The sequence below is a fragment of the Girardinichthys multiradiatus genome, chromosome 20 (genome assembly GCF_021462225.1).
Source record: "Girardinichthys multiradiatus isolate DD_20200921_A chromosome 20, DD_fGirMul_XY1, whole genome shotgun sequence".
NCBI classification, from domain to species: domain Eukaryota; kingdom Metazoa; phylum Chordata; class Actinopteri; order Cyprinodontiformes; family Goodeidae; genus Girardinichthys; species Girardinichthys multiradiatus.
This window is the reverse complement of record NC_061812.1, coordinates 30,778,612-30,794,591: the sequence shown is the minus strand read 5'-3', so window position 1 is coordinate 30,794,591 and position 15,980 is coordinate 30,778,612. Positions and strand designations below refer to the sequence as shown.

Here is a 15,980-nt window from a genome sequence, read left to right as displayed (position 1 = left end):
ATATCAGTTAAATTCCTTTGCAAAACTATTAATATGTCTTGAATTTTTTAACATTGTGTCACATTATAACAATAAATGTGTTTGTATTTTATTAAGGTTTTAGATGACAGCTTAACACAAAGTACTGCATAATTTTAAAATGCAAGGAAAGTGAAGCATAGTTTTACAAATGGAAATCTGAAAAGTATGCATTTGTAAAATACTTTGTTGGACCACCTTTCACTGCAGTTGCATCTTTGAGGGTTGGTCTCTACCAACTTTTTGCCCATCCTTCTCTGCAAAATATCAGTCTTGCTACAGCTTCTCAGTTGGATTTAGGTTGGGACTTTGACTCGACCATTCTATTAGATGGGTATTCTTAAACTATTCTATTGGAGCCTGGGTTCCTGCTGGAAGGTGAACATCTGTCCCAGTTCCAAGTCTTTTGCAGGATCTGGTTTTCTGGTTTTGCCATACTCGGATTAAACAGTGCGATGTGAAATATTCAGAGCTTGGAAATTAGTTTCATAAGCTAACACTCTTTTTGTTCAACTTTACCCGTCTGTTGTGTTCATTGGACTTCTTCATGCTGTTTTTATACTAATGTTTGGTTTTTTTAAAAGATATTTTTTCGGCACTAGTGGCCTTTATTTTTTGACAGTAGGCAGACAGGGAAGAGGGGTAGAGAGAGGGGGACACATTCGGCAAATGTCGCCGCACAACACGTGTTTCGGGTCTCTATATATAGAGTCCCGGACCCGGGACTCCATATATAGTCATCAATAAGGCTAATGAGATTATTAGCCTTATTTTAGCCTAATTTGAGTTACCGCCAAGGAAATCTGATTTAGCGCAGCGTTTTGTTTATTGTTTTAATTATTGTTTAATGATGGAAAGTAAAATCTCCGAGTTCCCAGTCAGCGCCTTGAACGCAGCATAACGTTTACCATCAGCGAACCGCTTCCTGTTAGACGGTGGATTGAGTCGCAGAAATGGCGAACGTGGTGCTGGAGTTTAAGGTTTCTGCCGGTGACTCGGAGCCCCAGAGTCGGCCCGTCCTGATACTGGGCCAGCAGAACAACCTGCAACAAGTCAGCTGGAGCCACATCAAAGGAAAACTGCAGCCCGTCGTGAGCAAAGAGGTGAGGGAATGCTATAGCCGGGTGTTAGCTAGTGTTAGCGCCTCGCTAACTGGAGATAACACAGGCTAACACAGAGAGTCGACAAAGTTCTCACACAAGTTCTGATATTTCATGTTAAAGTAGCCCGAGGGAAGGTAAAAAATATGTTCATGTTTTTAATTGGTTATTAGTCGTATTAATATGGTTGAAATAGATAATATCGTTTTCATTTGTGCTCCGTTATCTGTAAATAACCAAAATAAAGAACAGCTCCATTAACAAATGTAAGTATTACATTGTCTAAATGCTTAATTTGGTTGATCAATAGAAATTGATTTTGATATCACATTTAAAGACATATTTTCCGTTTATTGGTTATGAGGTTTGTTTTTATTTTACCCCTTTATAGAGTGATTAGGCTTGTTCAGCTTGTTCCCGATGATTGTCTTAGAAAGTCCAGTAATCAGATCCAAGCAAAAAGAGAAGTTAATACTTTTATCCGTAGAGTAATCAGTCGCCTGAGTTAAATTGCCCTCCTCGTATTGTTATTAGACACGCAATTTTTTTTGTCCCTGCCTTTTTGTCTAATAAAACAAAGAACCCAAAGACTGTATTGTATACAGACACAATGAACTTTATTGGAATATATTTGACATTAATCAGTAAAGTGGAACCTGGACGTCTGTGCTGCAGTTTTATTTATGTTGCTGTTATTTTAAAAATGTTAAAAGTTTCTTCAAAGTCCTCAAAGGTCAACCAACCTCCACCAACTCCACCTTTTACCTAAATCCAACAGAAAATGGGCTCCATGGTTGTTCACCTGAAATGGTGGGATTAAACCTACCAATGACCAATCGCAACCAATCAAGGTTGGCCAGTTACAACCTCTGACTGATTGATTGGTGGATCCATCAGTATGACTTATTTACATTTAGAGGATTTTCAGTAGATCCACTTGATTATATCAACCAATTTTTAATGACTCTCTCCACCTTCTTTTTTTTGTTAGCTCAAAAAAAATTTCATTTTGAAAAGGAAATGGGTGAGCGTGTCTGTCACCACAACAAAACATAAAAAAGTAAAATGATGAAGAAAAAAATCCAAAGCTTTATGTTTACGCCCACACACCTAATTACGCTCCCACATCATTGTGTAAAATTTTGGGCATGCTGCCCTTCCTCAGACTAACAAACTGTGCATACGTCTAGTTTCAATCTTGAAAATTGATATATATTTTGCGGGACTGGACATCACGTGACTATTGCATGACACACATGGGCCATTGCTATGCATTGAGTTTGGATGGCTGCAGAAGCAGCGTCGGAGGTACACAGAACTGGTTCTCGTTAAAGGCCAATAAAAATGAGTAGAAAGACATAGCTTTGACAGTTTGACTTGAATGCAAGTGAGATATAATTGACAGGAAATGTAGTTTGTGAAACATTGTTGAAAAATAAGTGATGCACACGGGTAAGACATGAAAGGCGGTACAGTGTTTAAAATGCTAAAACCAAGCAGTTTAACTGGTTAAATAAAGATTAAATAATATAACACAAGGTGACGCAGTTGATAGCACTGTTGCCTTGCAGCAAGGAGGTCCTGGGTTCGATTCCCGGCCTGGAGTCTTTCTGCATGGAGTTTGCATGTTCTCCCCGTGCATGCGTGGGTTCTCTCCGGGTACTCCAGCTTCCTCCCACAGTCCAAAGACATGCCAGTTAGGTTAATGGGTCACTCTAAATTGCCCTTAGGTGTATGAATGAGTGTGTGCATGGTTGTTTGTGTGTTGCCCTGTGATGGACTGGCGACCTGTCCAGGGTGAACCCTGCCTCTCGCCCATAGACTGCTGGAGATGGGCACCAGCTTCCCCGTGACCCACTATGGAATAAGCGGTAGAAAATGACTGACTGACTAATATAACACATGGATTTCAGGAGTCATGTACAGTAATTTATTAGTGGAGTTTAGGAAGGGTACACAGAATCTGCATTCCTGGACGTTTCAGCATTAAACAATTCAGATTCTGTTTGTTAAAAATATTCTAAAATTTGCAATATTCTTTGTAAAAATGTTGTTTTATTAAGATTATTTTGGGCCACTTGGATTCCTCGAAGTGTAACTAACCTCCTCATTAAGCTAGTTCTGCTGGATTGGTTATGCTAGCGTTTTCACTCTCTGCCACAAGTGTTTATGTCTTACCTGCTCTCTCATGAATAAATATTAACTTACAGTACTTTGCTGCATCGGTGCTTGGTGCTTTCTTATTTTTTATCTTCTCCCTCTCTGGTCCTCCTTGTGATACAATAATAACAACTATGCAGCTTGAGTTGGTAAAAATCAATTGACAGCATGGCGATCTTTATAGCACTGTAGGTATACCTGTCAGCACTATAATACACAGTTCCCCCGCTGCTTAGAGATATATGTTCAGGGAGAGCACATATTTCTATTTATCATCAGCAATTTTCTCATCTTTAATATGAGCAATATTATAAAAATTGCATAAAAGATGAGCGCCTTACGTCCGTTTTTGTGACAGATGCGTGCTCATCCCACATCGGGACAACGTGGGTTTTGTTGACATGACTCAATGCATAGCAGTGACGTCTGCGTGCGAAGAACACTATCTGTAGGGGCTAATAGGTGATGTCCAATCCAGTAATATATATCAGTGTTTTTGAATGTGTGTTTTTCCTATCAAAGTCCCAAACTTTGCCATACATGGAGAACAAATTCATTCATGCTGATATTTCTATTAAGATAAGCCATGCATAGTAAGAGCTGTCTTTTTATTTTATTTGCATCAATCAGCAAATATACTGTAGCTGTTATACGTTGGGTTCATTTGTTTTACTTGGCTTAGCAGGTTCTGTGATCTAGTTGATTTTTGATTTTTTTTTTTTTTTTTTTTTTTGCAGCCATCATTTGATATTCTGATAACGAGGCAAGAAATGTGAGCGTTACGTAGTCATGCAAAGGTTTGCAGTTAATAAAAAAACTTTGTGGTGTTCAAATGAGTAACTGACAATTTTGTTACTTAACTCAGTTCAGTGCCCTTGTTTTCCCAGGTATTGAGAGGCCTTTGCTTTACCTGTACACAAAATTATCTGTGTAGAAAGTTGTTCAAACCTCATTTTACAGTTAAACTAATCAGGTCTCGGCTGACTTTTTTTTCTGTCATCGTTCCTAACCCGCGTCTGTAAACCGGTAGTGATTGATAGCTTGTCCAAAAGTTTGCACAGCTGCTTTCATAGCCTGTATGTCAGGAGTATCAGGTTAGTTATATAGATTTTCACCTGAAATTGTTTACAAAATGTAAATATATATTGTTATACATTTTTAGCTTACGGTGTATAATTATACTAGTGAGTTACTGTGTCCATAATATTTTTTCATCTCTATAAAACACCAATAAAAAATATAGTTTTCCTCCAGGGAACCGTAAGTTTCACCTTGGTTTCTTGTTTTTTCAGACCTGGCAGGCAGCTCTTAATGCTTTGAACCCGAACCCCACAGACAGCTGCCCCCTGTACCTAAATCAAGCCGTGGTGGCCGCTCTTCCTTCACGGGTCAGCAGGCACAACACCCCGGCTTCTGTCCACTTTTTGTCACGCCTGATCCGTTCTTGCCTTCCTGGAGGGAACAACCGCTGCATTGTGGTCAGTAGCTTCATCAGTCTTATCTATAACGGTAAAAATGTCAGAGTCAACCTTTATTTGCTAAATGGGGATGATTTCTTTGTCCATCTTCTCCGTGGGTCCTGTGATGGTCCAATCCTGGTCACCCAGTAGGAAGTTAGTGTTATTAAGCAGTTTTATCCTCTGTAGGTGGTGTGTGAGCGTTCAGATGTGTTTGCCTCTGCTTGCGCCGTCGCCAGGGCCTTTCCCCTCTTCACCCGTCGCTCTGCATCGTCTCGCAGGACTGAGAAAAAGCACGTGACTGTGGAGTTTGTGGCGGTTGGTAACGACAGCAGTCCTCTGGATGACGTTGAAATTCGGGTACTGCTCTGTGAGCTTTGTCTGTTTAGTTTTCCCTGTTTTAGTTCCAGAATTTCACGTTCTAATGTTCAAATGAGTTTTTATTTGTTTTTTGTACGTTTCAGTGTCTCGCCAATGCTGCTGATGGTGTACGTCTGGCAGCTCGCATTGTGGACACACCATGCAATGAGATGAACACAGACCACTTCTTAGATGTAAGTGATTGTCTTTGGGGAACTTTGTTGTCTTCACTACAGTGTAGCTCATACAGCATCTTACTCTGACATTTTGCTAGATTTTTGGAAATTCATTTTTCTGAAAGCCTTTCATTGATTGTTTGAATAGAAGCTGAGTGATACTCCACACTAGACAGTAAAAAAAAAAAAAGTGCTGCCATTTTGATAAGCTGGAATAATTCCACTGTAGCAAATGTTTGTCCGTTTCAGGAAATAAAAGCTGTGGGAAATGAACTAGGAATTACTCCGGTCATCATTCGTGGAGAGGAACTGAAACAAAGAGGATTTGGAGGTACTGCATTTACGTGTGTCTGTGGCTTTCTGTACTTATAAAGGTTTTTTCTGTTATATATAATATATAATTTAAAAGTACGCAAGATAAATGTTAATGGCCCTGTTCCAATACTCGCACTTTCACCTTTGTGCCCCGCAATTGTAAATGGTGAATGGACTGAATTTTATATAGCGCCTTTCCAGTCATACAGACCGCTCAAAGCGCTTTACACTAGAGCCACATTCACCCAATTGCACTCACTAACGCACACACATTCATACATCGATACGCAGATCGGTAGGCAACTTGAGGTTAAGTGCCTTGCCCAGGGGCACATTGACATACAGCAGGAGGAAGCTGGAATCGAACCCACAACCTTCCGATTGCAAGACGACTACTCTTCCTACTGAGCCACAGTGGCCCGTTGTGCATACCCGTTGATGGTTTCGAGTGCATAATGTGTCCCAATTCTCCAGTGGTCTTTCGCCCCTCCCCCTTCGACTAAGCGTGCATCTAAGCGGACTTCGCCGATGTATATTACCCACAATTCATTGCTGCATGTGATGTTTTGAGCAAAAACCAATCACAATCATCAATTTAATCAGCTCATCAAATCAGAATAATAAGAACTGCCTAAAGTTCAGACAGCAAGCCGACGATATATATTTTATTACTGGTTTTCCAGGCTCGACGCCACTGGCTGCAAGGTGATTCTGGGCGGTCTGTAGCCCACAACTTTGAAAACACTTCTGCAAGAGTCTGGTTTATATGCCTCCTTCGATTCCTGCGCTTTCTTCTCCTCAAAACAATTGTTTGTCGCAGTTTTAAAATAATTCTTAGCAGCAAAACCAGCGACAGGTCTCGACATTTTTTGATGTTGCAGTTACGGTGCAGAGGTGCAAGTTGGTGATGTAACCCCTACTGTCCCAGTTCTCCAATTTTGCACACTTATAACCTGCGCACTTCAGCCCATACGTGCACTTCTGCAATGTACACACTTCATAGAGGGGCGTAGTGTTGGTATTGGGACAGGGCCCAGGTCATTTATAGAAGTGTGTACCTTTTTATTTTGTCATGCAAATATTTTATTTCATTATAATTGCTTATCTTTAGTTTGCCACTGAGCTTCCATCAATCAATTTGATGTTGATGCAAATAAATGTTACTACTGAGGAACAAATAAAGGATCATTCTATACTTAATTTGTTTATTATGGATAGGTGGTCAAGTCATCCATAAACTACAACTAAGTTGTTTTTAGCTGAAGCAGCAGATGTCAGCCAGAAACAACTTCTTTACTAAAAACCCATTTAGATGGAAATAATGAATTTTATTTTCTTTCTCCAGTAGCTGGATAAACTACTCATTTGGGATATATGTTTTCTATTAACCCACAGCAGAAAGTCATTAATACTTTTTAATTATTTATTTACTGCAAGTGATACTGTTAATGCAATATTTCCCAAACATTATCACATTTATCATGCAGCACTACTTCAGAGGAGATTAAACTATTTTTTAAAATACGTATATATTTAACTTATACATCTTATCTATCTTATTTTTCTAAATTTACACAAATTTGTTTTGTTTTACAAAGGAAACAAGTTAGAATAGTGCAAATATATGCATTATTGTTTTCCTTCAAGAGCAGCTGAGTCCTCTGGTTGCGTCTCCTTGTTTTCACCATGGAGACGGTCTGAGGGAAAAAACTGTCTCTGGGGCGGCGCTTCCTTGGCAGATAGCACTGCAGAGATTTTAGCTGGCCTTTTCTGGACTCTAGACCTGTACCTGTAAGTTCTGGATGGAGGGAAAGTTGGCAACAATGGACTTCTATGCAGACTGGATTGTTTCTTGCACTCTGTTTTGTGGCTTAACCAAACCAGACAGTGATGAATTATCAAAGGGCAGACTGGATAATGTTGGTGTTGAAGATGACCAGCAGCTCCTGAGGCTGTAGTTACTGTAGAAGATTCTGGGCCTTCTCTTCTGGGCCTTTTTCTGGACTGTGTGTGAACTATCTTAGATCCTGAAAAAAGGGTTGAACCTAAGAATCTGATGTTATCTCCAGTGGACTGGGTGTTGAGGATGGTGGGTGTTATCACCACAGTCTTAAGTGAGTTTAGCTTCAGGTGGTTCTGACCACAGCAGTGGACCAGCCGATCCACCTCCTGTCTGTATGCAGACTTATCGTTATCCTGGATCACACCACAACCGCATCAGTTTGACAGACGCGTCCACTCAGGTTCAGCCATTTGTGTACACAGAGAAGAAAAGAAGAGAACACATCCCTAGAGGGCACCGGCACTGATGGTTCTTGTGAAGGGAGAAGATGCTCCCCAGCCTCACCTGCTGGTGCCGGTCAGTCAGGAAGCTGGTGATCCACTCACAGGTGGAGGCCGGCACTGTGAGCTGGATGAGCAACTAATGTCCGTAGGAGTTAGGTTTTTATTCCGGCAAGGAACATGTTTAGGGTACAACGGTTAAAACTGCACATCTATGGTCTGCTCTATTAAATTTAATAATATAATAACTATTATTAAACAATTTTAATATTTAAATAAAGTCCCAGGGCACGGCAACAGTGGCGCAGGGGTTCGGCATGCGACCCATGTGCTGAGGCCTTGGTCTTCAACGCAGGCTGTTGCAGATTCCGGTCCGGGCCCGTTGGCATTTGCTACGTGCCCACCCCCCCACACACACCTATTTTCTGTTCCCTTATTTTTTTTTAAAAAAGGGATAAATGAAGGCAACTAGTGCCCAGAAAAAAATTATTTAAAAAAGTTTCAATTTGAAAAGAAGTTATTCATGAAAGAATAACCCATCAATGTGATTCAATTTATAATCTGTCAGTTTCTGCCACTTTGTTCCTACAGCTCTTCATTAGTAACCGTTGACCTTTTCCTCCACTCTCTCAGGTATTTATGGCGTTGGAAAGGCAGCAGAGAATCCTCCTGCGTTAGCGGTGTTGAGCCACACTCCTGACGGGGCGACGCAGACCATCGCATGGGTGGGCAAAGGCATCGTGTATGACACTGGTGGACTCAGCATCAAGGGAAAGGTGAGCAGTGATGTCATGACGCCAAATCTGTGCACTCTGATCAGTAGTTGGTAGGAAAAATATCAGGTGATTTATAGATGATAATTAAACATTACTTTTCTGACTAATAAAGCTTGATTGGCTGTGATTAGGTGGGCTGCATGGTGGCGCAGTTGGTAGCACTGTTGCCTTGCAGCAAGAAGGTCCTGGGTTCGACTGCCGGCCGTGCGTCTTTCTGCATGGAGTTTGCATGTTCTCCCCGTGCATGTGTGGGTTTTCACCGGGTACTCCGGCTTCCTCCCACAGTCCAAAGACATGACTGTTAGGTTAATTGGTAACTCTAAATTTCCCTTAGGTGTATGAATGAGTGTGTGCATGGTTGTATGTGTGTTGACCTGTGATGGACTGGCGACCTGTCCAGGGTGTACCCTGCCTCTCGCCCATAGACTGCTGGAGATAGGCACCAGCTTCCCTGCGACCCACTATGGAATAAGCGGTAGAAAATGACTGACTGAGATTAGTTTTAACTAATTTTGGGATGTTTTGTAATGCCTTTTTTTTTTATGAATTAATGTAAAAAATAAAAATACACGTGCTTTTTGTGCACTTCTCATTAGACTACAATGCCTGGAATGAAGAGAGACTGTGGTGGAGCTGCTGCTGTTTTGGGAGCTTTTAAGGCCACCATCAAACAGGTGAGGTAGCTGCTAAAATGATGCTAGCTGTTTTGAACCCACCCCTTTGTTCCTGACGCTTAAGGTGGTTCTGATCCGCGTCTCTCCGTTGTCATCCTCAGGGCTTTAAGGATAACCTCCATGCAGTGTTTTGTCTTGCGGAGAACTCTGTGGGACCTACAGCTACTCGACCCGATGATATCCACACTCTTTACTCTGGAAAGTGAGACTCTTTTACACTATAAAGTATATATTTCCTTTACAATTTATTTTATTCCTAAAATATTGTTGGTTGGGATTTCTCCTCCCAGCATCTGTATGACAGCACTAAGGTTGTGTCTAATATCATTTTCCAGGCCCAACATGTATGTGACCTGCTGTAAATAGTTAAAATTGTGGGGTTTTTTTGTCTGAAGGACAGTGGAGATCAACAACACTGATGCAGAGGGCAGGCTGGTGCTGGCAGATGGAGTGGTGTACGCCTGTAAAGATCTGTCTGCTGACATTATTCTGGATATGGCCACTCTAACGGGGGCTCAGGTGTCTCTTTAGTTAAACTAACACAGGAACATGTCATGCAGGTATCGTCTTTGTATTAACAGCCTCTGCTTGTTTTCCCATTCAGGGAATCTCCACAGGGAAGTACCACGCTGCCATCATGACCAACAGCGAGCAATGGGAGGTTGCGTGTGTGCGTGCAGGTCGCAGCAGCGGCGATCTCACCCACCCTCTGGTGTACTGTCCTGAGATGCATTTCAGCGAATTCACCTCAGCTGTGGCTGACATGAAAAACTCTGTGGCTGTAAGTGACAAGCTCCCGAGACTTAAATATTTCATGACTCAAAGCATGAAAAGTAGCCTTGGAGGGAAACAACCGTTGCTGCAGGCCCGACATATTTTGGTTGTCTAAATTTAGATTTGTTTACCTACCTATGGACGGTATAGAAACAACTTTTAACTTTTAGTATTTTTTTATACATGGAAGTTGCTGTGAAAAAGAAACGTTTTCCCCCTTACAGATTCTTCCATTTTTTTGTAGCATTTAAACATCTTGGATCATTGAACAAAACACAAAAAACAATATTTTTAAATTATAAGTTCATTTATTAAGGGAAAAAAATTATTCAAATCAACATGACTCTAGGTTAAAAAAAAAAAAAAAGTAATTGCCCCCTAAACCATCTGGTTGTGCCCCCCTTGGTGTGATCAACTGCCATCAAGTGTTTGTGATAACTGGCGGTCTGTCTTTTACCTCACTGTGCGGGAATTTCTGCCCCTCTACTTGGCAGAGTACATCATAATGGCCTTCAAGCATGAATGGTATAAAGTCAGGCAACAATCGGATTTAACTCTGAGCTGTGGTTCACTGGAGACCCAAAGCCTGATGGATGTCTGTGATTGTTTCTCATCTGTTTGGGAATGACTTTAGATCTGGGCATGATGTGTTACTCTTGAGATCTTTGAGCCAACTAAATGTTGTCAGGCAGGGTTAAGTGATTTCTTGTCTGGCAGCTATCAGATCTGGCTGTGGGAATTGAACACTTGAATTATTTTACCCTAATAAATGAAATAATGTAAAAACCGCTATTTGTAAAAATGGGTAACCTTTGAGTGTTGTTCACTCAGTAACAGTGTCCACACAGAAGAAGATGTTTGTCACTGATGGAGTTAAACAATATGTCCAGTGTTTTCAATATTGCAATGGCAAACAACTGCTTGGACAAAATATTTGGTAGGATATTATATTCTATCTCAATTGTAATAATTGTATTAATAATCTGCAGATCGATAATATGTTTGTCCATTTGGATTAGCTCTAATTGTTCCCACATAGTTGGGCATACTTGATTCCACAGACGTCCGAACAAAGCTCAGTTTTCACATACGCGGTGTCACGCAATAAACAGTTTGGCATGAAAAAGTCTCCACATGGAAATGTTTTCCATGTGACGCACTGCTCCGAATAACCAGTCACGAGGGCGCATGGCGTCACTACCGCTCTAACAGTGTATTCCCCTTTTTCGTTCCTTGTTTGGTGTAATTGCCTCATATTCCACCTACTCTTCTTTTTCTTTTTTAAATCTACACGGCAAATAAGCTCTTCCTCCTCATTGCAGAAAGTGTGTGAAATTGGACGGTGCTCACGGAGTCCGCGATGCTCACAGTACACCTAGCTCTGTGGGAGCCCTAACTCTCCTTAATGTTCACACCTGATTTTTAGTGGCTGAGATACTAAAGCTTATAGAAAGTGCTTGACTTGCTGTGTAATTGTAAAAAAAAAAGGAAAAGAGACAGGAAAATTGTGATACTATTGTAGTTTAAATGTTGGACCCTAATGGCAGCACTTGGTATGGTGTATTCACTGATTGGAAAAAGACAGGATTTTTGAGATTCTACCCAGCTGGTTACTGTTATGATTCAAGTCACCAGCTGATTTTTCTCAGTGCCTCTCTACCCCAAACTGGGAAATCTTGTTTTTCCTCTTATGTTTGAAACTATTTAATAGAGAGCAGATGTCTTGTACATTTCGCAGACATTTTAAATTCCAGGTAAATAAAAAATGAAGCTCTCTTTAAGGAGTATTCTTTTTTTAAGTCGTAACACATGGAGAACTTTGCAGAACATTTGTTGTATCTCTGTGTTGATGTTGAAGTGAAAAGTTAAAGCGACAGATGTAGGGTTGAATATTATTTTTTGTAATCACTTTGTTTTTCAGGACCGTGAGAATGCCCAGAGCTCCTGTGCTGGCCTCTTTATTGGTTCCCACTTGGGCTTCGATTGGCCCGGTGTCTGGGTCCACGTCGACATTGCTTCCCCAGTTCACGCGGTGAGTAATTTTAGATTTACTGTAGATATGTCTGATCAGTCAGCCCTCAGATATTTATCCTGAGTTTTTGCCTCTGCCGGGCTGTGGCAGAGGCAAAAACTCGGACCTGGGAGGAGTTCGGTGAGGCCATGGAGAAGGACTACCGGTTGGCCCCGAAGCGATTCTGGCAAACTGTCCGGCGCCTCAGGAGGGGGAAGCAGTGCTTCGCCAACACTGTTTATAGTGGGGGTGGGAGACTGCTGACCTCGACTGAGGACATTATCGGGCGGTGGAAGGAGTACTTCGAGGATCTCCTCAATCCTGCCATCACGCATTCCCTGGTGGAAACAGGCTGGGGACTCGTGGTTGGGCTCTTTCATCACCCAAGCTGAAGTCACCGAGGTGGTTAAAAAGCTCCGCGGTGGCAAGGCTTCGGGGTTGGATGAGATCCGCCCTGAGTACCTCAAGTCTCTGGATGTTGTAGGGCTGTCATGGTTGACCCGCCTCTTCAACATTGCGTGGCGGTCGGGGACAGTGCCTCTGGACTGGCAGACTGGGGTGGTGGTCCCCCTTCGTAAGAAGGGGGACCGGAGGGTGTGTTCCAACTACAGGGGGATCACACTCCTCAGCCTCCCTGGTAAGGCCTACGCCAGGGTAATGGAGAGGAGAGTCCGACCGATAGTCGAACCTCGGCTTCAGGAGGAACAGTGTGGTTTTCGTCCCGGTCGTGGGACACTGGACCAGCTCTATATTCTCTACGGGGTATTCGAGGGTTCATGGAGTTTGCCCAACCGGTCCACATGTGTTTTGTGGACCTGGAGAAAGCATTCGACTGTGTCCCTCGTGATGCCCTGTGGGGGGTGCTCCAGGAGTATGGAATCGGGGGCCCTATATTAGGGGCCATCCGGTCCCTGTACAAGCAGAGCAGGAGTTTGGTCCGCATTGCCGGCACTAAGTGGGACCTGTTCCCGGTGCATGTTGGACTCCGGCAGGGCTGCCCTTTGTCACCGGTCCTGTTCATAACTTTTATGGACAGGATTTCTAGGCGCAGCCAAGGGCTGGATGGGGTCTGGTTTGGGGACCAGTGGATTTCGTCTCTTCTATTTGCAGATGACGTGGTCCTGCTGGCTCCCTCTAGCCAAGACCTACAGCATGCGCTGTGGCGGTTCGCAGCCGAGTGTGAAGCGGCTGGGATGAGGATCAGTTCCTCCAAATCAGAGGCCATGGTTCTCGACCGGAAAAGGGTGGCTTGTCCTCTTCAGGTTGGAGGGGAGTTCCTGCCTCAAGTGGAGGAGTTTAAGTATCTCAGGGTCTTGTTCATGATTGGGGGAAGAATGGAGTGGGAGATCGACAGACGGATCGGTGCGGCTGCCACAGTAATGGGGACACTGTGCCGGTCCGTTGTGGTGAAGATAGAGCTGAGCCGAAAAGCAAAGCTCTCAATTTACCGGTCGGTCTACGTTTCTACCCTCACCTATGGCCATGAACTTTGGGTCATGACCGAAAGAACGAGATCCCGGATACAAGCGGCTGAAATGAGCTTCCTCCGTAGGGTGGCCGGGCACTCCCTTAGAGATAGGGTGAGGAGCTCGGCCATCCAGGAGGAGCTCGGAGTAGAGCCACTAAGTCTGCTGTCCCCGCGACCCGGTCCCGGATAAAGCGGAAAACGACAAGTACGAGTACAAATCAGGCCATTATTATGACTTTGAAGTAGATCTGTTTGCTCCATTACATTTAGATATGATCCACTGCGAGTTTATAAATTTCAATTAAAATATCTGCCGGTATTTACTGCTTCTACTAAAACAACTCATTTTAAATGAGAAGGGTTACAAGTAGAGGGAATTAATTGATGAGAACTCTTGACATATCATCAAACAGACATATTTTTGATAGTAGACTCCTACTATTATAGGTGTAGCTGAAGTATTTAAAAATCTATTCTGTGATGCTGTTTTTACAAGAGGCTTCCTTGTTGTGTAATAAAACTAGCAAACAAATCATTCATTTAAACTTGAGGACATGTTCCAACATAGCTGCTGTCTTTATGCTTCAGAAGAAAGAAACAAGTTACTCAGACAACTGAAGACCAGAATGTTGACTTTTTGTGCTTAAAATGCTCACTTTCAACTTTTAGCTGTGGGGGGAAAAATAAAAGACCACTACAAATGTTCTAAAATCAGCCTCTCTACATAGGATAGCTTTTATCTGGGTTTAATGAGGTGATGAGAGTGAGGGACTGATGGGATAGAAAATCTGGGTTATTCTACCAAATACTGATTTATGAAACCTTCCTAAGTTAATAATATGATTATAATAATAAAGATCAATATAAACTTGTCTTCTTTTCATGATTTGAGGCCTGAAAAATCCTGGATGAAACAAATGTTTATACGAGAAATGTTAAAATAGGTTCAACTGAACATTTTGGTGTGGTCCATTTTTTTTCCAGAGCCGTACAATGGGTAAAAGATTTGAACATATTTATTAAAATAAAGAAGTAGGCTTAAAGGCAAGTCTTGTCTGTTGGGTTTATGCCTTCTTTGTTGAGTCAGTTGTAAGAACTTTAACTTTTTCAGAAGACAAGAGACTTTGCCACTCATTTTGTCGACCCGTAACTTTTCTGTTGGTAGTTTCTCTGACCCGGCTCTTAAAGAACCGAAGCTCTCAACCACTTTTTCGGTACTGTCGGAGCTGGTTTTACAGTCTCAGGGAAGCATTTTTTATGCTGGTGTTCAGCATCAGGTCCTCCAAATAAATGATGGAACTGATCATTAAAGGCAAATTAAACACCAAGCATTGGGGTCAGTCCTGAATGGTTCACTTTATTTTTGTTTTTGCAGGGTGAGCGTGCCACTGGGTTCGGTGTTGCTTTGCTCATGGCCCTGTTTGGCCAGGCATCAGATGACTCCCTGCTGAACCAGGTGTCTCCTCTGGGAGCTCCATGCAACAAGCCTGAAGGCCAGATGGAGCGGGACTGCAAGAGACGCAGACTGGTGTAGAGCAGCAAACAGTTCACTCCTCGACCTCCAAGCACCCCCGGCGGTTGAAGCTCCTCCAGTTAGTTGAAGCATTTTAAACTGGTGTTTGATAATGGACAATCAATAAATTCAAAAGTGGTGTAAACGACGATGATCAAACACTGATCTTCACTTGTCCTCATTACTGATCAGCTCCATTGCATCTTTTTTTTTTGGTGTTTACTATAAGATTAGAAATCAAAGAAAAGTGGGGGTTTGTCTTATTAATCAGGTTTATTGTGATTATTTTTGAAAGACTAAGAGTTTAACACATACCTCACAGAATTTTCTTTAAAATCAACTTATCTACAGGAATCTTTGTAACTATTCGTTTTCTGCCATTATGTCTTACACATTGGGATTTCTGGTGGGTTATTAGTTAAAGTTGTCGGGAACCACTGCACTTTGTATTCATCCTGGTGAACTGCGTGATCCTGTCACTAAATCGAGCATTAAGTGCCCACCGCAGGTTTTAACAGTTCGTTTTAGAGAAATAAGATGTTTTGTCAGCTTAAAACACGTGTAATATGTTATGCTAGTAGCAGTGTTTGTCAGTCCTTCACAATGACGTGTTTCCACATGTCTGACAATCATGATGTCCCTCAGTAAAGGCGGTGCCATCTGAGAAAATAATAAAACTAGTATGTGAACTTGAAGCAGATGTTTTTGTATTTGTTCCAGGTTTGTTAAGGTTCCAAAATCAAGAATACATTTGTGTCAAAGCTTTATCATTGATTGACTCACAAGACCTTTACACTCAGCCAGTCATGTGATCGGCAAGGTGAAACAATATCTGAAGTCATCATGAATTCAATGCAGGTGTTGCACAGTACAGCTCAGCTCTAGCCTTTGTAGC

At 42.1% G+C, this 15,980-nt stretch overlaps 1 protein-coding gene across 1 annotated transcript; it reads left to right on the top strand.

Moving 5' to 3' along the window:
* Positions 1 to 772: 772 nt before the first annotated feature.
* npepl1 (aminopeptidase like 1) lies at positions 773 to 15,780 on the top strand. Its single transcript, XM_047348790.1, has 12 exons — positions 773 to 1,121; positions 4,571 to 4,756; positions 4,925 to 5,095; positions 5,200 to 5,289; positions 5,521 to 5,602; positions 8,503 to 8,645; positions 9,242 to 9,319; positions 9,421 to 9,521; positions 9,715 to 9,838; positions 9,924 to 10,100; positions 12,015 to 12,125; positions 14,948 to 15,780. Exons 1-12 carry the CDS (start codon positions 972 to 974, stop codon positions 15,104 to 15,106), a joined length of 1,572 nt encoding a protein of 523 aa, XP_047204746.1. The 5' UTR covers positions 773 to 971; the 3' UTR covers positions 15,107 to 15,780.
* Positions 15,781 to 15,980: the final 200 nt, after the last annotated feature.

Bases quoted from the DNA above. Each gene is read 5' to 3' on its own strand.
- npepl1 (XM_047348790.1), top strand. From the start codon at position 972: ATGGCGAACGTGGTGCTGGAGTTTAAGGTTTCTGCCGGTGACTCGGAG. The intron at 1,122-4,570 runs GTGAGGGAATGC...TTGTTTTTTCAG, and splicing joins AGCCCGTCGTGAGCAAAGAG to ACCTGGCAGGCAGCTCTTAA. The intron at 9,839-9,923 runs GTGTCTCTTTAG...TTTCCCATTCAG, and splicing joins CCACTCTAACGGGGGCTCAG to GGAATCTCCACAGGGAAGTA.